At 41.4% G+C, this 25,032-nt stretch overlaps 1 protein-coding gene and 1 pseudogene across 3 annotated transcripts in view; both read right to left on the minus strand.

Moving 5' to 3' along the window:
* Positions 1–5,577: 5,577 nt before the first annotated feature.
* Positions 5,578–25,032, minus strand: part of TMC7 (transmembrane channel like 7) — a 62,628-nt gene continuing 43,173 nt past the window's right edge. For 2 of the 3 annotated variants that reach the window (XM_019987920.2, XM_070779726.1), the window contains exons 13-16: positions 22,862–22,992; positions 19,468–19,623; positions 10,283–10,361; positions 5,578–9,489 (exon numbers count right to left, since the gene is read on the minus strand). In XM_019987920.2, the coding sequence (XP_019843479.2) occupies positions 9,415–9,489; positions 10,283–10,361; positions 19,468–19,623; positions 22,862–22,992 (441 nt within the window). In that variant the 3' untranslated portion in view covers positions 5,578–9,414. The remainder of the gene's footprint in view (positions 9,490–10,282; positions 10,362–19,467; positions 19,624–22,861; positions 22,993–25,032) is intronic. The other variant, XM_019987921.2, reaches the window with a different exon arrangement.
* On the minus strand, positions 12,704–15,241 carry LOC109578575 (ubiquilin-1 pseudogene; annotated as a pseudogene).

The raw sequence follows: 25,032 nt of genomic DNA on the forward strand, positions 1-25,032 counted from the left end.
GAAATAAAGTGATCAAAGAAACAAGTAATGGGTTAAGCAATGCAGGAAATACTTTTTGAGCAGTAGGGGACTTAGTAAAGAAGAAGTTCCACCATGAATGAGAAGTATATTTTGGTACATCAACTCCTACATCCATTAACTTATTGGTAGCAATAGTAGTAACAACAGAATGTTCTATCAAGGTCTGATTACCTGTATCTATGAAATTTTGTAACTCTTTCAGTTCAGTTCAGTGACTCAGTAGTGTCCAACTCTTTGTGATCCCATGAACTGCAGCACGCCAGGCCTCCCTGTCCATCACCAGTTCCTGGAGTTTACTCAAACTTATGTCCATTGAGTCGGTGATGCCATCCAACCATCTCATCCTGTCGTCCCTTTCTCCTCCCACCTTCAATCTTTCCCAGCATCAGGGTCTTTTCAAAGGAGTCAGGTCTTTGCATCAGGTGGCCAAAGTATTGGAGTTTCAGCTTCAGTATCAGTCCTTCCAATGAATATTCAGGACTGATTTCCTTTAGGATTGACTGGTTGGATCTCCTTGCAGTCCAGGCGACTCTTAAGAGTCTTCTCCAACACCACAGTTCAAAAAGTGTCAATTCTTTGGCGCTCAGCTTTCTTCACAGTCCAACTCTCACATCCATACATGACTACTGGAAAAACCATAGCTTTGACTAGATGGACCTTTGTTGGCAAAGTAATGTCTCTGCTTTTTAATATGCTGTCTAGGTTGATCATAACTTTTCTTCCAAGGAGCAAGCATCTTTTAATTTCATGGCTGAAACCCCATGGACTATATATATATATATATATATACAGTGCATGGAATTCTCCAGGCCAGAATATTGGAGTGGGTAGCTTTCCCCTTCTCCAGGAGATCTTCCCAACCCAGGGATCGAACCCAGGTCTCCCGCATTGCAGGTGGATCCTTTACCAGCTGAGCCACAAGGGAAGCCCGTGTAACTCTTTGGTTCCTTGCAAAATCTTTCATAAGGGTTCTAAGGGAAAGCTAATATTGGGAACAGAAAGAATATGGAATAACATTCGAGTCCACAATACCTGAGTTCTCATGGGGAAAGTAATAGGTGGTCCCCTTCCAATATAAATGATTAACATGTGTTAGGCATCTGGAAAAAGGGGTTCCTAACTGATACATGGAAATTGTTTCTACATAATGGGTTACACTACATACAAATTGAGGGCAATCTGAAAAACATACTTCAGGATTTAGGGAAGATAGTCCATTCACAATAGTTAATAGAGTTCTCCAATAAGCAGGATTCCCAAATGCCAGATGTTGGTCCACATAGCAGTCCTTTGGTAGCCTTTCCACAGTTGTATCAGTAAGTGGGTATGATTATTCAAGTCCAAATAATTTCCAGTAAAATGTGGTAATCAATACTCTTCCCCAAATACAATGGGTAACACATGAAGCTGGTATAATCTAGCAGACAGATAAATTTTATCCATAGAAAGTCAAAGTTAAGAAAGGCCAGAACTTGTTTGCAGGGCAGGTGAAATTATCTTGAGTTCAGATCTGTTTCACATTTCTCTAGCTGAAAGTTCTCTGATGATTTCCAATGGCCAGGGGTTGAGGCATGGATGACAATCCACATTATGGTCAAACTTCCAAGAAAAATCTATTCGCAAGAATGACAGTGAGTTAATGGCACGTATTTCCATTTTTCCTGTCTGGTGATCATTACTAATATGGTATTATCCTTCCCCTGCACAGTGACATCAGTAGGTATGGGAGGACCGTTAGCCTCCTTCACCCAGACTTTAGCTCCAATTGCATGTATTTCATTTGTGGATCCAAACCCTCCATCACCTCTATCTGTTAATTAGGTGGGAGGTTCTCCTTTTTGTACTTTGTCAGTTACACACGGATGAATCAGCAATTTGGCAATTCAGTCGTTTATTAATAAATAATTATCTTTTCCTTGATTTTGTAGAATTACTTGATTTCTCCTTGGTAGTCTGGGTCTATAACTTCCCCACAAACACAGATCCCTTTTAATGCTAAACTGGAGTATTCTTTGATTAATCCAAAGTGTCCAGAAGGCATTTTAATTCCAATACCAGTTGAAACAGTACATATCGATCTTTTAGTAAGTCTGTGTTCAGATATAGAGCACAAATTCAGTCCAGCAGCCTCAGGAGGAGCTCCGAAAGGAGCTAGTGCCCCTGGGCTAATTTCCCAATACTCAGTTGTTTAAAGATGGAAGTTGATGTTATGAATTTGTAAATTTGGCATAGTCATTCTCATCAAAGAAATTTCTGATTCTCCTGTAGGTCTGTTATTTGAAATATTCAGGACAGTATTAAAGAATAGTTCTCCAGTTTTTAAGAGTCCTTTCCAAATTATTAATTGCTGTTTAAGCAGACCATTCATTCTCTCAAACAGCAGCTTGAGATAAGGAATATGAAAGGTCCATTGTACATTATGTTCTGGGGTAAACTCTTGTATTAACTTAGCTTTAAAATGTGACCCATTGTCACTCGGACTTTGAAGTGGAACATCATATTAGTTATCTTCAATGTTTTAATAGTATTAGTCTGATCAGATCTGGCTTTCCTGAAGAGAATGGGCACTAAGTATCCAGAATACGTGTCCATAGCAGTACTCACATATTGGCATCCTTTGTTTCAAATGAATGGATGAATATAATCAATTTGCCATATTTTCCTAGGCAGCTTGCCACATGCCAATTGTCCTTTGACTAGCTGTGGCAAGATTCTGGGCTTCCCTGATAGCTCAGTTGGTAAAGAATCCACCTGCAATGCAGGAGACCCTGGTTTGATTTCTGGGTTGGGAAGATTCCCCTGGAGAAGTGAAAGGCTACCCACTCCAGTATTCTGGCCTGGAGAATTACATGGACTGTATAGTCCATGGGGTCGCAAAGCGTCAGACAGGGCAAGCTTCTGTGCTTAATATGTTGACAAGCTGGACACTAAAACAACAGTTTTAATGACATCCATAGTTAAGGAAATAGCTCAGTCCTGGGCCCACCTGTACTTTGCTTTTCCTCCCAGGTGGCTACATTTTTTGTGTACCCACAAAGTCAAACCTTTTATGTCGCAGGAGTCTGGATCGACTTCTGCTTGGATTTGTGTTTGTTCCTTTGTAATAGGTGGCACAGTGATAAAGAACCCACCTGCCAATGCAGGAGTCATGAGAGACATGGGTCTGATCCCTGGGTCGGGAAGATACCTTGGAGTAGAAAATGGCAAGTCACTCCAGTATTCTTGCCTGGAGAATTCTATAGCAGAGGAGCCTGGTGGGCTAGTCCATGGGGTCACAAAGAGTTGGGCATGACTGAGTGACTAACACACACACACATACTGCATATAATTCAGCAAATTGATTACTCTTATTATAATTTTTCCAGCCTCTGGAAATTTCCTATTCCAGAAAGTCAAGGTTAGTGTTTTGTTGTTTTTTCCATAAACTCCAATTACCATACAGTTCACTGATAGATACATGTAATTTTATGATCCCTGGTTGTAGCTAATGGGTATCTAATCTCTATCCAAATATAGATCACTGAAATAAGCTTTAGAATAATTCAGTTAACTTTTTAGCAATAAACATAATAGCAAGAAACTATCTGGGAAGTTCAGTTCAGTTCAGTCGCTCAGTTGTGTCCAACTCTTTGCAACCCCATGGACTGCAGCATGCCAGGCCTCCCTGTCCATCACCAATTCCCGGAGTTTACTCAAACTCATGTCTGCTGAGTCAGTGATGCCATCCATCATCTCATCCTCTGTCATCCCCTTCTCCCACCCTCAATCTTTCCCAGCATCAGGGTCTTTTCAAAGGAGTCAGCTCTTTGCATCAGGTGGCCAAAGTATTGGAGTTTCAACTTCAGTATCAGTCCTTCCAATGAATATTCAGGACTGATTTCCTTTAGGGTGGACTGGTTGGATCTCCTTGCAGTCCAAGGGACTCTCAAGAGTCTTTTCCAACATCACAGTTCAAAAGCATCAATTCTTTGGCGCTCAGCTTTCTTCACAGTCCATCCATACATGACTACTGGAAAAACCATAGCCTTGACTAGACAGACCTTTATTGGCAAAGTAACATCTCTGCTTTTTAATATGCTGTCTAGGTTGGTCATAACTTTCCTTCCAAGGAGTAAGCGTCTTTTAATTTCATGGCTGCATTCACCATCTGCAGTGATTTTGGAGCCTCCTAAAATAATATCTGCCACTGTTTCCACTGTCACCCCATCTATTTGCCATGAAGTGATGGGACCTGATGCCATGTTCTTTGTTTTCTGAATGTTGAGCTTTAAGCCAACTTTTTCACTCTCCTCTTTCACTTTCATCAAGAGGCTCTTTGTTTCTTCTTCACTTTCTGCCATAAGGGTGGTGTCATCTGCATATCTGAGGTTATTGAAATTTCTCTTGGCAATCTTGATTCCAGCTTGTGCTTCATCCAGCCCAGCGTTTCTCATGATGTACTCTGTCTATAAGTTAGTCTTGGTCAACGTCTCAATTAACAAAACCAGAATTTAATATCAGTGAAACATAAAATTTGTCTGTATGTGTTTGTGTGTGTAAGGGTATTAACCCTGCAGCCAAGGGAGACTTTATCCCATCAAATAAAAAGTGAGGTTTGTAAGGGGACTGGGAAAAGCCAAGTGGCCATCTTGGATTTCCTATAGCCTACACTGTTTGATTTATAGCTATTTTAAATAGCTATTTTACATTCTTTGATTGAGAAGTAGACTGTGCCTTGTCCTAAGGACATCAGGATAGCAAAGGTCTGACAATGAGGGGTTAATTTTTTGTAGAAGCAGAATGAGTTTTATTTATGTGTGCCACAATCTTCACAGATGACTGTGAAATAATATTTATTTACTTTCAGTTCAGTTCAGTCGCTCAGTCATGTCCGACTCTTTGCGACCCCATGAATCGCAGCACGCCAGGCCTCCCTGGCCACCACCAACTCCCAGAGTTCACTCAAACTCATGTCCATTGAGTCAGTGATGGTATCCAGCCATCTCATCCTTTGTCATCCCCTTTTTCTCCTGCCCCCAATCCCTCCCAGCATCAGAGTCTTTTCCAATAAGTCAACTCTTCACATGAGGTGGCCAAAGTATTGGAGTTTCAGCTTCAGCATCAGTCCTTCCGAAGAACACCCAGGACTGATCTCCTTTAGAATGGACTGGTTGGATCTCCTTGCAGTCCAAGGGACTCTCAAGAGTCTTCTCCAACACCACAGTTCAAAAGCATCAATTCTTTGGCGCTCAGCTTTCTTCATGCTCCAACTCTCACATCCATATGCATGACTACTGGAAAAACCATAGCCTTGACTAGATGGACCTTTGTTGGCAAAGTAATGTCTCTGCTTTTTAACATGCTGTCTAGGTTGGTCATAACTTTTCTTCCAAGGAGTAAGCGTCTTTTAATTTCATGGCTGCAATCATCATCTGCAGTGATTTTGGAGCCCCCAAAAATAAAGTCTGACACTGTTTCCGCTGTTTCCCCATCTATTTCCCATGAAGTGTTGGGACCAGATGCCATGATCTTAGTTTTTTGAATGTTGAGCTTTAAGCCAACTTTTTCACTCTCCTCTTTCACTTTCATCAAGAGGCTTTTTTTTTTTTTAGTTCCTCTTCACTTTCTGCCATAAGGGTGGTGTCATCTGCATATCTGAGGTTATTGATATTTCTCCCAGCAATCTTGATTCCAGCTTGTGCTTCTTCCAGCCCAGCGTTTCTCATGATGTACTCTGCATATAAGTTAAATAAGCAGGGTGACAATATACAGCCTTGACATACTTCTTTTCCTATTTGGAACCAGTCTGTTGTTCCATGTCCAGTTCTAACTGTTGTTCCATGTCCAGTTCTAACTGTTGCTTCCTGACCTGCATATAGGTTTCTCAAGAGGCAGGTCAGGTGGTCTGGTATTCCCATCTCTTTCAGAATTTTCCACAGTTTATTATTATTCCCTAATTCAATCCTCAAAAATAAAAGTGAATTCAGTTATTTTTTCATTTTAAAAATGAGGGTACTAAAAAAAAATGAGGGTACTTTATCCCAGAAAGGTAAGGAAACCTGTAAAAACTTATGCAACTAAGCAAGTTAGAAAGCCACTCTATAGTCCCAAGCACATCCCATGTTTTGGAAAGAAAATATACCAAATGAAATTTACTAATAAAGTAACACCCTATATAAAGAAGACACATTAAAAAGTTCTATCTTCCTAGAGATCAGACCTTGCTGTGCCATCCCTTTAATTCCTTTCTTCTGCTCTGCTCTTATTAGTCTCTCAGTCGTATCCAACTCTTGCAACCCCATGAACTGTATGTAGCCCGCCAGGCTCCTGACTATGGGGATTCTCTAGGCAAGACTACTGGAGTGGGTTGCCATGCCCTTCTCCAGGGGATCTTCCCAACCCAGATATCAAACCCAGGTCTCCCGCATAGCAGGCAGATTCTTTACTGACTGAGCCTCCAGGAAAGCCCTCTCCAATACTTACTCAAGTGAGTATCTGCAATCAGACATGTAGCTGCAGAAATTTACTTTGCTAACAGAGTTAATACAAATTAAAGACCTGTGTAACTGGATTCTTCTCTATGAGAATATTTTGTGATTGCAAGGAAGTGCAAGGCTGTCTTGATAAAGAACAAGAACCTGAAGCTGGGGTGGGGGGTTGGAAGGGAGGTTTTAAGGTCGGGGGATATATATACACTTATGGTTGATTCACGTTGTTTAACGGCAGAAACCGACACAGCAGTGTAAAGAAACTATCCTCCAATTAAAAATTAAAAAAAGAAAAAAAGAATGTTGAACTCTTAATAAATGCATTATATGTTAAAAAAAAAAAAAAAAAAAAAAAGAACCTGAAGCCAAATGGGGTAGAACAAAGAAAAGAGAAATGTTTGCATGGACTTTCAAAATTCCAATTCCCAGTGTTTATAATGAGGTGTGTGGGGTCAGGGAGGGGGTAGTGACTGAAAACTAAGTATCCAGCACTTGTAAATGATTATGAAAGTATACAATGACATATGGAAGAATGCCATGTTCTTCAAGATATTATTAAGGAGGAAAAAAGGAGAAGCTCAGAAATAAATAAATATCATGCATACAACTACAGATACATATTTGCTTGAATATATATTATATAATTTTCTGGGAGAATAAAATTCCTCTGGGAGGTGGGATAGGGAATGCTTGAAATAACTATGTCTTTTAAGTTTAAAACACACACACACACACACACATCCCTCCTTGGCTTAAAATAGAGTCTTAATTGCACTCATTTGATGACTTTCTAAAATTAAATCTTTCTTCTCTCTGATTCTAGGAAAAGGCAAAGAGTAACCTTACAAACTGTTATAGTTTTCTATGGTCACTAGATTGCTGACAAGACCCCTCCAATCACACACAATCACATTTTAAAACCTTCAAGATACAGTTTAATCAGTAGTTTTAATGCACATTTGTTAGAGAGAGCTGCACTTTAACAATTATACAGACATCTCCTGCAGTTATTAAAATTATCAAAATATAAAAAAAAAATTCAAGTACAAAGTATGCAAATTAGCAGCATTTACCTAAGATGAATATATTAGCATATTTCAGTATAATAACAGGAAAGAAAACAGAGCTTCCAACACACACACACACACACACACACACACACACACACACACACACGCTGCACAGAATACTTGACTGTTCTCAGAAGCATGCTGAAGGCAAGAATGCGCTACATATAAATTCTTTAGGCAAAAATGCCAACAATTTAGAATTTTTTAAGTGAGGATGGAATGAACTTTCATTTGTTCAAAATTCCATACTAGTTATTAGACTTAAATATTCATAAACCTTAAAAAGGTATGAAAAGCTTGAAAAGCTCATCAGTTTTATAGTTTTTAAAAATACCCTGTATGAATACTAACTGTAGAAGAGCAAAAAAAAAAAGTCTGGCAAAGGGACAAGTAGATAGACTTGTGTTAACTGTGGTGAGCTTGCTTTGTTTCTAAGAGCAAGGAGTGAATCATTTTTGAGTAATGGGAGAGTCCTGGGGGTGGGAAATAGTCTTCATAACAGCAGCTTTCTAAAACCTGCACCCACCTTTAAATGCGAGGCAAACCCAAGGAAAGGTTTAACGAGCCAGTGAAAGGAAGGAAAACAGGAGGAGGGCACAGACAGTCCATTACAAAACTACAGTACTTTGGAAAAGATTCTGAAGGTATTAGAATGAAAACTGATTAAACTATAATCAAGGCTTATGTGAAAAGGTTTAAAGCTATTAATTTCAGGTAAGCTTATACTGAGGTATTCATTGCATAAGGTTTTTATGGTAATAGAAGTCTTAAGAGATATCTACATGTTTTGTAAAATGAAATTAAAAATTTTAAGCACAAGAAAAACAAGAGCCTTTAAAACTATGAATATGTACATTTAAAAGCTCCAGCATTCGGTCTAGTTGGGTACACCGCCAAAGGCTGGCCTGATGCTGCAGCCCATGTGCCCCCAACACTCAAACACTCAACAGCCCCTTCCAGCCTGGCTCCGAACCGTGAAGTGCCATTCAGAGAGCTCAGTGCAGGAAGGGACGCGGCCTTTGGCAGAGCGAGATGCACTCTGCCTCTTAATCTTGATGGCACAGAACCCTCTGCCAAATCTCCAAACCCAGGACTAGAAGGGAATGGAAGGTTGTGACTATCCAGGCCCTTAAAGCAGCTTCCCCTGAGTAATGAGGCTGTAGCAACATGCCCAGGAAGCTACGAAATCCAGGCTACCAAGCTGTGGCTGCTCCCCCATCACGGGCTCAATCCAAGGCCCTCGGAGCCTTCCTTATTCACACGGCAGGAAGGGCTTTTCTCTGTCATACAGTATTACTCTCATATTACATATTACCACATAGCTGAAATTACATAACCATCCTCTCCATGCTCCACCACCTGTTTCAAACATCATGATTCCAGGGTTTCTGCATTTTAAGTATACAGAACCATTCACAAGAGTCACTGCTTCTTAAGGGAACACCTCTCAGCCTAAATCCCCAGAACCTGGTTCAAAAGAACGAACCCAGGCTCATGGACTGATGACTTCCACAGTTAACTTTAAAAGACGATACAAGTGAGCTTGTAAAAACATGAGTGGTCTCTCCTCAATTTCAGTTGAAAAGCTTCAAAGTCAGTGTTTTGGTTAAGTTGCCCCTGAGCTGCTGGGTTACAGGCAGAAGACATGGTTTTGAACCTGCTTTACTAATGCCCTAAGGACAGGGACCTGTTAATGTAAACACGGCCACTGGAGCTGCACATTTGGAGCCACTTTCAGGAAAGGCCCAAACTCCAGAAAAATATATTTTAAAATTTCCGCTAAAATCCCCGACGGATATTGTAGGCTGGCAGGTCACCAGGCCAGCCTGTAAGCCACAGGCAGCAGCACTTCCCCGTCAGTCTAGCCGGTTCCTCAGATCCCTCTGGGCTTCTGTGAGTTTCTGGATTAGATAACGCTTGTCACGGCTTTCCTAAAAAAAAAAAAAAAATAGGTTCAACAGCACAGTCAATATATTTGGAAACAAATATTATTTCAACCCAAGAAATTACCTATCAGATTCAAGGCCAAGGATCCAAACTACTGGACCTCCAGTGACCTCCAAACTGTCTTTTTACTCTTGTCCCCCAGACCCCCCCACCCCAGCCCCTGGTCCACAAAGCAGCCTTGTAAAAATGTTCTTTTAAAAATGAACATCAGACTTGGACAACACCCTCCAGTGGCTTCTTATCACACTCAGAATTAAACCCAGACTTCTCACCAGCACCCTCAGGCAGTGCTGTGACTCAAGCTCGCCTTGCCTTTCCCATCATGCACCCTCCGTGCAGAATGCCCTTCCTCCTGGGCCCAGACCTCGCTGTTGTCTCTGCCTGTTACTCTCATACCCAAGACCTCCCATAACTGGCTCCTTCTCATCATTCAAGTCTTGGCTCCATCATCACTTCCTGCTGAAATGGCTGCTATCTCAGCAGCAGATGGTCCACCAGGCACCCTCTAACTAGCTCATCTACGCCATCTTTACAGCAGTTATCGCAGTCGGAATGTATCTCTTTCCTTTAGCCTCTGAGCAGTCCGTCTCCCTTCTTGACCTCTGCATCCCAGCACAGTATGAGGATGGAGCTGCAGGAGTCCAGGCCTGAAGGCAGAGTTCTGGGGGAGTGGTGATGCAGTGTCCCACTCTCTCTCCCCAGGAGAAACTCCCATTCCTTTCCGTGTCCTGCCATAAACATCCCTGGCCCTGACTCCCAGGACCGGAGCTTTCTTACCAGGTTCAGCTGCTCTCGGAGCTGGACGACCACCCGCTTGTGCGCTCCGGCCAGGGCGATGAAGTAAAACATAATGAGGCTGCAACATAAGGCGAGAGGTCACTAGGGAGTTTGTACCATCTGAAGGTCACTGCAAAACGACCCGACCCACTTGGCCTGGAACAGTTTTACTTTTGTTTGAACAGAAGAAAAAAAGAAAACCCACCCCTCTCCCAAGCAGAGAGCATCAGAAATAGCCAGAGAGGTTTTATTTGGCAATGGCAGCAGAGACCGATTCCTACCTTGCTTTCTAAGTTAATACTAAAGCTCTTGAATCTCCGCTGGCACACACAAGAGAGGGGAGAGAGGAGATGGGCCAGAAGCTCAGCTCAACACAGAATAAAGTGACTGTGGATGATCACTGTGGAGCCTCTCTGGCCTCAGCCCCCTCATCTGTAAAATGGGGATAACAGAGTAAAACCCAGTGATAACAAGCCTAACATAATACAATTCTGAGTAAAAGCAGCTGGCAATTGCTCCTGTTTTCTGTGCAGCCCCAGACCTCAATTATGGGTGGTTGAAATTATTATCTTTGAGAAGACGGACAAGTGAAGTGAAGGGCAAGTGCCCAGGTAAACAGCAGGCAACATCATCCATGAAGGGGAGGTGGCTGCCTATTTAATCTCCCCAGAGAAGGCTGAGGAAGTGAGGGACACTGGAATCAGGGATGTCAGTCTTCTCTTCTGGAAGTCCCCATGGCCAAGGTCGAGAGTGACCCCCAATGATGTGGAAGCCAGATCAGGTAACCACCCCAGATGGCGGCAGCCAGACCACAGCTGGAGTGAACCAACAACGATGGAGCCGCTGGATTCCAGGATCCACGGAATTCCAGGCTAATGGGCTACAACTCCCACATCATTGTATTAATATCAACGGTATCTTACCTTTAACAAATAAATTTTTTAACCCTTTTCTTGCATCATTGTGGGATTTTACTGTAGTAATATCTACCTCATAGGATAACTGATGACTGCAGGAGTTAGAACAGGTAAGCTACAATCAACTCAGTGATTTGTGGTAGTTCTATAGGTTCCAGGAAACTGAACCAGTGAATTCTGAAACAATGGTCCCAAAGGAAATACAGAACAGGTTCCTTTGTGCCTCTGGTCACAACATTTTTGTCAGCTGATTGATAGTTTCTTTTATGTTTCTTTTTTTTTTTTTTTTAAAGCTAGAGATTTATTGTTATTTTGTGATTAATAAATTGTCAAACTGGTTATGACACTACCCCACACTGTATACCACCAATTGCTAGTACAAAAGTTTTAAAACCATACTGAGGCATAAGGCAGAGAGAGCAGAGACACACAAATATCATCCTTAACAAGTTCCTCTTAGTCATGCCTCCATCTTAATTAACCTTTGTACCTGTTTTATTCCAGGGGACAGTGTCAAAACAGTGCACGGAATGGTGGGCAACCTGCCTCTTCACCTTTTTAATAGCAAGCAACTTACAGAAGTAATGGAATTCAACTTATATTTCCCTTGATTTTACTGGTCTGAATTAATTTTAGTTACTTTAACATTTTAATTTCCCTTAACTGTACATGAGAGAATATAATGACCTAAGAGAATACTGAACCAGAGTCAGCCAAATATATTACTGACCCCAAAGTTAGGTTTTAATTGGTCCTAAAGGAATGTACCACCCCAATAGTTTGAGAGTTAGGCAAACAGAATTTCCTTGGGGAGGGAAGAAAAAAGCTGTAGAACAGCCAAATGTACTCAACATTGTTAAAACGGCTCTTTGTTTTCACCCCTGAATGATACTTCTTTACTACACTATACGCACAGAAATCCTAACAGAATCTTGGTTGCCAGTATTATTTAGGCTGGCCCAATCCAGGACAGAACCCCACCCCACCCCCAAAATTCCCCTTCTCTCAGGCTCTGAAAGGCACAATATTTAACTATTTCTTAATAGAACTACCAAAACACTTCAGAAACAAGTGGCTCACAAATCATTTTAAATTCGTGTATTGCCTGTGCATGAGAAAACTGATAAATCCTGAAGATAGTTCTATTTTTATATGGCGATTAAAAATAACTGAAACATCAAGACACTTTCAGTGAAAGCAACATTTCAATTACAAATTGTAATGCCTGTTAAACTACCTATGGGAGAAGCTGCAAGTCCTAGGCAAATGCACTTTGGGGTTACACTACAGTGCTCCTTCAGTCTGCACAAAGATTAAGGTAATTTACAGTCAATCTGTGAATGCTGAGACAGTGTTACATCATCTTGTCTGTACAATTAATACGTCCTTAAAGAGATAACCAGAATCAGTTTTTCTACTGTATTTTCAACAAGCCTCACTAACCAGTACTTTTGCTGAGATGTTCATCAAAGATGCTGTAAGATTCTACACAATTAAGAAATACTCTGCTTTGAAGTATTTCCTTATCTTTATTTTTTCCATTACAGATATTTTGCTCAGATGATCTACTGTAGTATGTTTCTAGAGATGCTGTCCCAAATGTGCATACATACATTGTATACAAATAAAGCAAAAACTGTCAGTAGTATAAATCTTACAGCATTTTTGTTTGCAAAAATACATGCCAAAGTCACGATAAGCAATGTTGTATCACAAATTATAAAGCGCAAATGATTTGCTTCTTTTTAATGCTTTTATTCTACATAAATTACTACCAGAGACTAATGTTTAAAAAGCAAATAAACTGGACAGATGCAGGACAAAAATCTGTTCACCCAACTATAAAAGGTAATATGTTTTGTAAAAATTACAATAAATGCAGAAGTGTTTGACGCATGCAGTAGCCTTAAATGAAAAAGCATTGATTCCCACTGTTCCAGGAAAACAAAAAACAAACAAACACAGTGAAACCCACACATCTTACTGCACTCCACCTTAAAATGTATCATATATTGGGTTTGTTTATAACAGCACAGAATTCCAAGAGTCAAAATGAAATAAAGCGGGTATTTTAAAGATTTAAGAGCCGTTATCAAAAATAAATTACATTTTTTTCAAGATACAGAAATGCTGCTATGATGGCTGAGAGCCCAGTAACCTTTCAATAGCCGCATTGATATCCCTCCTGTGGCTATTAGCGCTTGCAAGTTTGCTTCACGGTTCAAAAATCCCATTGCACTGAGCTGTTCCAGTTGCTGCTGAAATCTAACTTCTGGATTCTGTAGCTGAGGATTCACTCCAGCAAGAGCCTGCAGCATTTGTTGGATAAACTGCTGGTGTCCAGGTTCGGTGGTTCCTACTGTGGGACTTGGGTTTTCGCTAGATGTAGAAGTAGAGCCATTGGTTCCTGAAGAGCCTCCAGTACTTCCTAATGCCCCCAGGCCAGGAGTAAACCCTGGGATGAGGCCGGGGGGCTTCAGTTGCTAAGGTCTCTAAACCCTGCTGAATCTGTAATAAGGCCTGCATTGCTCTAGGGTTTGACATAGCCGATAACGTATCAGGATTCTGCATCTGTGCAGCAAGGTCAGGGTTCTGGCTTAGTGACTGCATCATGCTTCTCATGTAGGGGGCAGACAACATGTTTTGCATAAGTTGTGGGTTTTCAGTTATTTGCTGCAACAAGCTCTGCATTCCTGGTGTATTGAACATACTGGCTCCTACTCCAGGTCCCAAATTTGGCGCAGCAGAACTCTGCCCAGCAGTACCACCAGCAGCACTACCACTAGTGCCCCCCACTGAGCTGGTGGTGCCACTGGAAGCTGATGAACTCTGAGAAGCCTGTGGAGCCCACGGATTGGGTAATGGATCTCTATTTTCTGTACGGGAAGGCTGACTACCTTCACCTGACAATGTATTGCTCACTAACGAAGCAAACGGATTACCACCAAACTGTTCTTGTGCAGCACTCAACATGGGTTCCTGAATATCTGTGTACATGCGCCGTAAAGCATTGTATCCCCCTGGGATGCTTTCCAGGTTGCTCAAGGCTCGGTCCTGGTTTCTCATCATTTCCTGCATCATTGCCGGATTCCTAGCAAGTTCCAATGTTTGTCTCATAATATCTGGATTATTTAGCATATGACTAATTTCTGGATTTCTCTGTATCAACTGTTGCATTTGTGGATTGGCCATAATTAACTGCCTCATCAGGTCAGGATTTGAAAGCATGCTCTGGACAAAGGGATTCTCCATGATCTGGACCATCATTTCAGGATTGGACATAAGTTGCCGCTGCATCTGGCTCTGTAGTTCAGAGAAGTTGGTAGTATTCAAACCCAAGCTACTCAGACCTGCAAGTCCTCCAAGGCCACCTAAACCAAAAGGGCTGCTAGTGGCAGAACCAGATGTGGAGTTACTACTAGGAGCTGATGATGTGGTAGCACTGGTTCCACTGGCATTTGTTTGTTGAGCTGAATGATCCTGAGGCCTGTTTTGTGTTTTGATGACAAGGTGAACAGTAAGTCCATCGTGAATTCCATGCTGACTCAAAGTATCTTGATCTTTTAAAATTTTTCCCGCAAATATCAACACAAGTTGGTCGGTATGTGATTTGAAACGTTTCGAGATTTCTTCCTTGAACTGCTGGACGGAGCTGTTCTCGGGCACTGCGAACTCCTCCTTCTCCTTCGGGGTCTTCACGGTGAGTTTCATGATCTTGGGTTCCGTGGAGGCGGTGGCGGCAGGGGCGCCGGCACCTTCGGCCGCGGCGGCGTTGTCCTGGGAACTCGGAGGGCCGCCGCTTTCACTATTCTCGGCCATGGCGGCGGCGGTGACTCAGGCGCAAAGGAGGGAGCGGGTGAGCGAGCGGGAGCCAGGCAACGCCAGAGCCGGCCTGGCCTGGCCGGGCAGCGGAGAATGTGGGGCGCGCTACCTCAGTGACAACTGGCTCAGGGCCGCCCTGGTGGGCGAGGAGCCGCGGAGCTTGGCGTGGGCTCCGGCGCAGGCCCTGGTCGGGTGCTCAGCAGCCGCTGTGTGTTCAGACGGCGATGAGTCGCAGCGACCGTTTCTTTTATGTTTCTTGAGAAACAAAGTTATTAATACACAATAACTGTTTCTATTTAAAGACACCTTATTTAATATCACTGAACTCACAGCCAACAGCACCATGATGTGTGCCCGAATGAAGCTTATCTAACAAGCACAGTTCAGTCGCTCAGTTGTGTCTGACTCTTTGCGACCCCATGAATCGCAGCACGCCAGGCCTCCCTGTCCATCACCAACTCCCGGAGTTCACTCAGACTCACGTCCATCGAGTCAGTGATGCCATCCAGCCATCTCATCCTCTGTCGTCCCCTTCTCCTCCTGCCCCCAATCCCTCCCAGCATCACAGTCTTTTCCAATGAGTCAACTCTTCACATGAGGTGGCCAAAGTACTGGAGTTTCAGTTTTAGCATCATTCCTTCCAAAGAACACCCAGGGCTGATCTCCTTCAGAATGGACTGGTTGGATCTCCTTGCAGTCCAACGGAATCTCAAGAGTCTTCTCCAACACCACAGTTCAAAAGCATCAATTCTTCGGTGCTCAGCTTTCTTCACAGTCCAACTCTCACATCCATACATGACCACTGGAAAAACCATAGCCTTGACTAGACGGACATTTGTTGGCAAAGTAATGTCTCTGCTTTTGAATATGCTATCTAGGTTGGTCATAACTTTCCTTCCAAGGAGTAAGCGTCTTTTAATTTCATGGCTGCAGTCACCATCTGCAGTGATTTTGGAGCCCCCCAAAATAAAGGCTGACACTGTTTCCACTGTTTCCCCATCTATTTCCCATGAAGTGATGGGACCACATGCCATGATCTTAGTTTTCTGAATGTTGAGTTTTAAGCCAACTTTTTCACTCTCCTCTTTTACCTTCATCAAGAGGCTTTTTAGTTCCTCTTCACTTTCTGCCATAAGGGTGGTGTCATCTGCATATCTGAGGTTATTGATATTTCTCCCAGCAATCTTGATTCCAGATTGTGCTTCCTCCAGCCCAGCGTTTCTCATGATGTACTCTTCATATAAGTTAAATAAGCAGAGTGACAATATATAGCCTTGACGTACTCCTTTTCCTATTTGGAACCAGTCAGTTGTTCCATGTCCAGTTCTAACTGTTGCTTCCTGACCTGCATATAGGTTTCTCAAGAGGCAGGTCAGGTGTTCTGGTATTCCCATCTCTTTCAGAATTTTCCACAGTTTATTGTGATCCACACAGTCAAAGGCTTTGGCATAGTCCATAAAGCAGAAATAGATGTTTTTCTGGAACTCTCTTGCTTTTTCCATGATCCAGCGGATGTTGGCAATTTGATCTCTGGTTCCTCTGCCTTTTCTAAAACCAGCTTGAACATCTGGAAGTTCACGGTTCACATATTGCTGAAGCCTGGCTTGGAGAATTTTGAGCATTACTTTACTAGCATGTGAGATGATCTGAGCATTCTTTGGCATTGCCTTTCTTTGGGACTGGAATGAAAACTGACCTTTTCCAGTCCTGTGGCCACTGCTGAGTTATCCAAATTTGCTGGCATATTGAGTGCAGCACTTTCACAGCATCCTCTTTCAGGATTTGAAATAGCTCAACTGGAATTCCATCACCTCCACTAGCTTTGTTCATAGTGATGCTTTCTAAGGCCCACTTGACTTCACATTCCAGGATGTCTGGCTCTAGGTCAGTGATCACACCATCGTGATTATCTGGGTTGTGAAGATCTTTTTTGTACAGTTCTTCTGTGTATTCTTGCCACCTCTTCTTAATATCTTCTGCTTCTGTTAGGTCCATACCATTTCTGTCCTTTATCGAGCCCATCTTTGCATGTAATGTTCCCTTGGTATCTCTAATTTTCTTGAAGAGATCTCTAGTCTTTCCCATTCTGTTGTTTTCCTTTATTTCTTTTCACTGATCAGTGAGGAAGGCTTTCTTATCTCTTCTTGCTATTCTTTGGAACTCTGCATTCAGATGCTTATATCTTTCCTTTTCTCCTTTGCTTCACTTCTCTTCTTTTCACAGCTATTTGTAAGGCCTCCCCAGACAGCCATTTTGCTTTTTTGCATTTCTTTTCCATGGGGATGGTCTTGATCCCTGTCTTCTGTACAATGTCACGAACCTCAGTCCATAGTTCATCAGGTACTCTATCTATCAGATCTAGTCCCTTAAATCTATTTCTCACTTTCACTGTATAATCATAAGGGATTTGATTTAGGTCATACCTGAATGGTCTAGTGGTTTTCCCTACTTTCTTCAATTTAAGTCTGAATTTGGCAACAAGGAGTTCATGATCTGAGCCACAGTCAGCTCCTGGTCTTGTTTTTGTTGACTGTATAGAGCTTCTCCATCTTTGGCTGCAAAGAATATAATTAATCTGATTTCGGTGTTGATCATCTGGTGATGTCCATGTGTAGAGTCTTCTCTTGTGTTGTTGGAAGAGGGTGTTTGCTATGACCAGTGCATTTTCTTGGCAAAACTCTATTAGTCTTTGCCCTGCTTCATTCCATATTCCAAGGCCAAATTTGCCTGTTACTCCAGGTGTTTCTTGACTTCCTGCTTTTGCATTTCAGTCCCCTATAATGAAAAGGACATCTTTTTTGGGTGTTAGTTCTAAAAGGTCTTGTAGGTCTTCATAGAACTGTTCAACTTCAGCTTCTTCAGCGTTACTTGGGGCAAAACTTGGATTACTGTGATACTGAATGGTTTGCCTTGGAAACAAAGAGAGATCATTCTGTCGTTTTTGAGACTGCATCCAAGTACTGCATTTCGGACTCTTTTGTTGACCATGATGGCTACTCCATTTCTTCTGAGGGATTCCTGCCCGCAGTAGTAGATATAATGGTCATCAGAGTTAAATTCACCCACTCCAGTCCATTTTAGTTCGCTGATTCTAACAAGCACAGTCTCTGCATAAAACACATTCCAGCCTTCGTGCACTTAGAAAACCCTAGAAAACACTTCATGTCTGCATGAACAGCAAAATCACCCACCACCAAAAGCATGAAATGCAAGAAACATGGCACTATAAACAGATGATAAAAATTTAGGATACTTAGTTACAGTCTGAGCTATGGTTTGAATACTGCGTCCTGCCAAAGTTCATATAAGTCCTAATCCCAAGGTGATGGTATTAGACAGTAGGCCTGTGGGAGGTGATTAGGTCATGAGGATAAAGCCCTCACAAATGAGACTAGTGCCCCTATTAAAGAGACATCAGAGCGTTCCCTAGCCCCTTCTGCCATTACAGAATACAAGAAGTCTGTAGAGGATCTTCATCTGACCATATTGGAATCTTGATCCCAGACTTCCAGGCTCCAGAACCATGAGAAACAATATTTAGCGACCCAGTCTATGATATTCCACTACAGCAGTGGAATAATAAATACACTGAGACACTGTATGTCAAGGCAACTCATTTTTTGTTACTCAATGCATGAGTAACACACTCCATAAATACCCACAAAAAAGCATCACTAGTATCGACTTTTTGGTTACAAAAATGTTTTAGCTAGTAAGCATTTTTACAATACATAAAAAATATGGAATTTATGAATAATGAGAATGGACAGTAATTAGAACAGTGCCTAATACAAAGTAAGCCCTCAACACACATTTGTGATTAGAATTACTTTAACACGCAAAATGAATCTCTGCACAAAAGCCCTCATCGCCTCTGCACCCAACCCTTGTCATTTACTGAGCCTTCACCATGGGCCGGGTCCTCTGCTAATCACTTCACACGTGTCACCATGTGTCCTTCTTCTTACAGCCCTACAAGGTATGTGCCATTTTTATTCCCATTTTCCAGGTGGGGAAATCAAGACTCAGAGAGGAAATCTGATGACCTGAGGCCACACAGCTTATAAATAGTAGAGCCAGGATTCAAGGGCATGCTCCTACACTGGTACTCTTCTCTCAGCCCAGTTATCAATTCCTTTTCTGAAGAGCAACTAATTTTGTGATACTAATAATATGCAGTAATACTAATAATATGCAGTGTTTATTGGGTTATATTTTATAAGTCCACCATCTGGCTAAGTGCCTTATATTTGGGATCTCCCTGAACCTGTTCAACAATATCCTGAAAGAATTACTATTATTACAACATTTTAGGGATTAGGTAAAGTACAGCCCAGAGAGGTTCAGTAGCACACCAGTGTCTCAGGTAACCTCCATTTCCCAGCGGAGAGCAGCCCACCAGTCTCGATGGAAAACACTTGCAGAGCCCAGGTGGTTCTCACTTACCAGATGATCATGAAAAAAGGCACTGCGAAGGCTTCCGAAGTGATGCCATAAACCAGCGTCTGCAGCGAGTTGGGGAAGGTGCTCACTGTCTTGGGGACCACTTCCCAGGTGGTGTTGAAGTTGGTGAATGGCCCGCAGGCTTTGGAGGACGGGATGCTGCCAGGACACAAAGCATGGGGCTCAGCCCAGGCCTGCAGCACAGGCTGAGCAGCCTCCTCTGCACGCCTGCAAAACTGCATTAACAGGACCCACAAGGAACTGCCTGACCACATGGGCCTTCGGGAAAACCCCAGTCAAAAATGCTTACCCTGAAGTCTCAAGTCCCTAGACTTGATTTCCAGTTTACAAGAAATTGAGGACAGAAGGTCGAGTTAAAAAATAGAGCTACCATATATGATCCTGCACTCTTACTCCTGGGCATATATCCAGAGAAAACTTTAATTTGAATAGATACATGCACCCCAGTGTTCAGTGCACGGAAGCAACCTAAGTATCCATCGAGAGATGAATGAATAGGAAGATGTGGCACACACACACACACAATGGAGTATTACTCAGCCAGAAAAAAGAATGAAACAATACCATTTGCTGCAAATAGATGGACCTAAAGATTATCATATTAAGTGAAATAAGCCAAACAGAGAAATGGTATGTGTAATCTAAAAAATTTAATGAACTTTTTTTACAAAACATAAATAGACCCACAGACATAGAAAACAAACTTATGGTTACCAAAGGAGAAGGTGATGAGTGGGTAGGGATAAATTAGAAGTTTGGGATTAACATATACATACTACTTACATATAAAACAGATAATCAACAAGGACCCATTGTACAGCACAGAGAACTATACTCAGTATTTTATAATAACCTATAAAGGAAAAGAATCTGAAAAAGAATATATTTATATAACTAAATCACTTTGCTGTATACCTGAAACTAACACAACACTGAAAATCAACTATACTTCAGTTAAAAAAAAAAGAATCTGTTACTCAAAGATAGATACTCTGGTGATATTCTAGAACAGCAGTAAATTGAGCATCAGAAATTAAAAAAAAAAGATCAAGATAAATGACACTGTGAGAAAACAGACAGCTCTAGAATGTGGGGAGACCACTCTTCAGCCTATTAATTTAGAGGTGAGGAAACTGGTCTCGACTTTTTTAAGATTAAAAAAGACTAAGGAAACATGGTAACCAAAAGTAATGAGTAAAACCTGAAAAAGAGCCTCATTTACAAAATAAAGCTCTAAAAGACTATTTGCGGACAACTGGAGAAACTTGGCAATGGCGGGAACATGATATTGGCGTTATTTTTCTTAGGTGTGATAATGTTATTGTGGATATATAGGAAGAATGTCCTTACCTTTAGGAAGTGAAGGTTTAGGTATTTAGGAATGAAATGTTATGATGCCTACAAACATGGTGTGGTTCATCTGCACACACACAAAAGGTATGAACAGAGACAGAGTAGACAAATGGAGCAGGATGCAACAGTTGGGACATCCAGGTAAAGGGTATATAAGCTGTCACTGCTGCTATTTTTTTCAACTTTTCCATAGATTTGAAAATTGTTTAAATAAAAAGGGAAAAATAAAATTACAATGGGAAAAAAAATTAAGGCTTACAAGAATTGGCTATAGTCACATCACAAAGTTCTGTGTAGGAAATTTTCTACTGCAGCCCTATTTTACGGATAAAAATTGATTCCTGGAAACAACCTAAATGTTGTTTAAGAAAATGGATGAGCAATTTGTGATCCATTCATACACTGGAATAAAGAACCACCTAGAGGGACACACACATATAGATATGACTGGCTTAGATAGAAGCTAAGTAGCCGGAAACAGAACTGGAGCATGAATTTCCACCACATACTCGTCTATACTTTTCCAAATCTATGCCATGTGAATGCATTTCTTATTTTAAAAATCCAAAGTTAAAAAATTAAAACAACAAGAGTTCTGTATGTGCTGGCCTGGAAAAGGACATAATATAAAAGTGAAACAAATTAAGTTGCCAAACACTATTATTCCATATGCATTTAAAAAATACATTTTTCATAATAAATCTCTTTAATTTATACTCTTTTCTGTACTACTTGAATTTTTCAATGTATAACATACTACCATTACAATAAACATACATAGACTTTGGCCACCTGATGCGAAGAACTGACTCACTGGAAAAGACCCTGATGCTGGGAAAGATGGAAGGCAGGCAAAGAAGGGGATGACAGAGGATGAGATGGTTGGTTGGCATCACCAACTTCATGGACATGAGTCTGAGCAAGCTCTGGGAGTTGGTGATGGACAGGGAATCCGTGCTGCACTCCATGGGGTCACAAAGAGTTAGATACGACTGAGCAACTGAACTGAACTGAACTGACACAGACTCAAATTAGTTTAAAAAATAATAAAACCTGAGAGAGGAATTCAAAGTTCTAGGCTTTTCAATTAAAGATGAAGAAATGTGGCGCAGTGGTAAAGAATCCACCTGCCAACGCAGGAGGTGCAAGAGACGTGGGTTCGATCCCTGGGTCAGGAAGATCCCCTGGTACTGGAAATGGCAACTCACTCCAGTATAAGAAAAAAAAAATGAAGAAATGGGACAAAATAGGATACATAAAATAAAGAAACGGAATTCCATGAGACTAAGTCAAGGGGTGGCAAACTACAGCCCATAGACCAAATCTGGTCCACAGTCTATTTTTCATAAAGTTTTACCGGAACATAGTCTTGCCTACTGGCTTATATACATAGATGCAACATAGGCTGCATAGGTTGCAACATAGATGATATGTAATCAGTTGAGCCAAATAAGTGCTACAGAAACCATATAGCTTGCAAAGGCTAAGTCGTTTACTCTCTTTCCAGAGTCGGTATAAATGGTTATAACAGAAAAAGTGGCACCCCTGGGTTTGGAACCCTCAATTTCTCATCCTCAGGACTGAACATTTCCCTTCTTTCCAAATTCCACACTAGATGACACGCTCCCCCGTGCCGTGTCTGAGTTGTCTTTATACCCTCAGCACCTAGAACAGTGCCTGGTACACAGAAGACACGCCAAATCTTCTCAGTGACCACGCATTATCTTTACAATCAGAAACAAACAATCCCAAAGGCGACCAGAAGAGAGGTCCTAGGAAAAGGGATCGGGTGGAACAGACCCAAACAACACTCTCAAAACCAACGGGAAACCTGCAAGTTCAAGTTCAGAAGTGGACTAAGATATTTCAGCATCCAGAGGGTGATTCCAAAACAAAGGTGGACTTGACACCCAGGAGTAACTTACTGACCTCTGCTGGTGCCAATAAAGAATGCAAAGAAGGCTTTAACACAAAAGAGGGACAAGTCAAGGAGGGAATGTTCTAGAAAGAAAGTCATATTTACCGTGCCATGCTGATTGTCAGAGGTATAATTGCCAAGCACAGTCCAATCAGCAACACCAACAGGAAGAAGAAATTAGAATTGGATGCTCTGAACTGCCTCGGAGAGGGTCTGCAGGTATAAAGAAGACTTATCTAAGGAGAGAAAGGAAGAAAGAGGAAAAATGAAGAGCACTGCTTCTCTGAGGATAAATGAGCACAGTCATGCATTACAGTGGGAATATAAATTGGCTATAACCTTTCTAGAGGGTAGTCAGCAATACAGACCATAGTGAAAAAAATGGCCAAAACACACGCATATGGTATTTACTGCTACAGTTGTTGATAACAGGGAATAACTGAAAGCAACCAAAAAAAAAAAAAAAAAAGGAAGTCGCTCAGTCGTGTCCGACTCTTAGCGATCCCATGGACTACAGCCCACCAGGCTCCTCCATCCATGGGATTTTCCAGGCAAGAGTACTGGAGTGGGGTGCCCATTGCCTTCTCCGGAAAGCAACCAAAGCAGCTATCAATGTAAGCAGCTATCAATGTAGTTCCTTAAAGGTTAAAGTGATTCATACGATGGAAAACCACCTAGCCCTTAGAAAAAACAAGAGAGCTTTACATCGTATAAGGCACTGTCAAATAAAAAGTTGGGACGTCAAAACTTTGTACTGTATGATCTCATTTGTTTTTTAAAAATATGTATTTTTAAACACTTTACCATAAATTTCCTTTCTCAGCTTTACTGAGGTATAATTGACAAATAAAATTATAAGGTAGAGTATACAACGTGATATATTTACAGTACACAGCATGAAGATTTGAAAAGATTCAAAAAGTATTCTCCTTAGGGGTTTAAATATGTATTAAATATATACATACCAGAATAGGAGATACTTTGCTTGCATTTTTACGTGAACATGGATTTTTCCTATATAGTAAGTCTTTACTGAATTTGTTCCAATACTGTTTCTGTTTTTATGCTTTTGGTTTTTTTGGCTATGATACATGGGATTTCAGGCTCTCTGACAGGGGACTGAAACATCACCCTCTGCACTGGACCCCCAGTGCTTAAGTTCCTTTCCTATATATTAAAAATAAATATTTCCAATGAGGTTAAGACTTGAAGGGGAGATCAGGTGGGGAGTGGGGGAGAAAGAGGCATATACTTCCTCCTGAGTATTGCAGAAAGCTATAGTCTCAGGAGCATCAAGCTCCTGTGACCACAGCAGTCAGAGCATCTTGTGAGCCGAGGGACCCTCGTGTCTGGTCAGGGTGTCTGGGGGCAGCTGGCCAGTCAAGCTGGGGTGTCAGAACTCAGTCCAGTGCCTGTGACCCATTCTATTACCCCCACGCTGTCTCTACTGAGCTACACGCTGGGAAGCCACTGCCTGATACTTTCTGGAAGAAGAAAAAGTTCCTACGAGCTTTCTCGTATCCACTTCTCCTGTGGTGACTTCAGCCAACTGAGTTTTCAAATGAAAGCACTGGAACATTCTTCAAAGACCAAAACAGCTGGGTAGAAAGTATGACCCAATGAAAGGCCCGGCCTACTGGATTAAGAGCATAGGCTCTGGAGTGAGGTAAACTTGGGTTCACATCTCAGGAGTCACTGATAAGCTGTGTGATCTTGGATCAGTTACTTAGCCTCTCTGAACTTCAGCTTCCTAATTTATAAAATATGGTTACTAGCAGTACCTACTTTAAAGGATTACATGATCATCTATATAGTGGTTCAGCAGAGTGGGAGGACACAGTATTATTATCACCTGTTAGTACTGTTGTACTTATTAATAATACTATTATTACTTCCATTTTTTAATTCCTAGGGCCTGGTATATTAGGTGCTCAATTATGTTGGGCTTATTAACAGATATATATAAATATATATATATATATATATATATATATATGTATATCTAGAAGAAGGGATGGAATACATACCTGCACTGTTTAAATGTTTAACAGTGAGCATATATTGCATCTATAATTTTAAAAAGTTTGATTAACAAGCCAAGATAAATTAGTCATCTGTAGGGCTACTTCACCCATTGAGCCCTTAGTTCAGGTACAACGCCTACAATCTGTGAGCTGTTTGAGAAGCTACGTAAATAACTGATAACTGAAAATAAATGCACCAGCTCCAAAAGCCAAGCAGAAAATTAAATAATTTTAAGTAATAAACCTTTTCTT

Source organism: Bos indicus, chromosome 25 (genome assembly GCF_029378745.1).
Source record: "Bos indicus isolate NIAB-ARS_2022 breed Sahiwal x Tharparkar chromosome 25, NIAB-ARS_B.indTharparkar_mat_pri_1.0, whole genome shotgun sequence".
NCBI lineage: Eukaryota > Metazoa > Chordata > Mammalia > Artiodactyla > Bovidae > Bos > Bos indicus.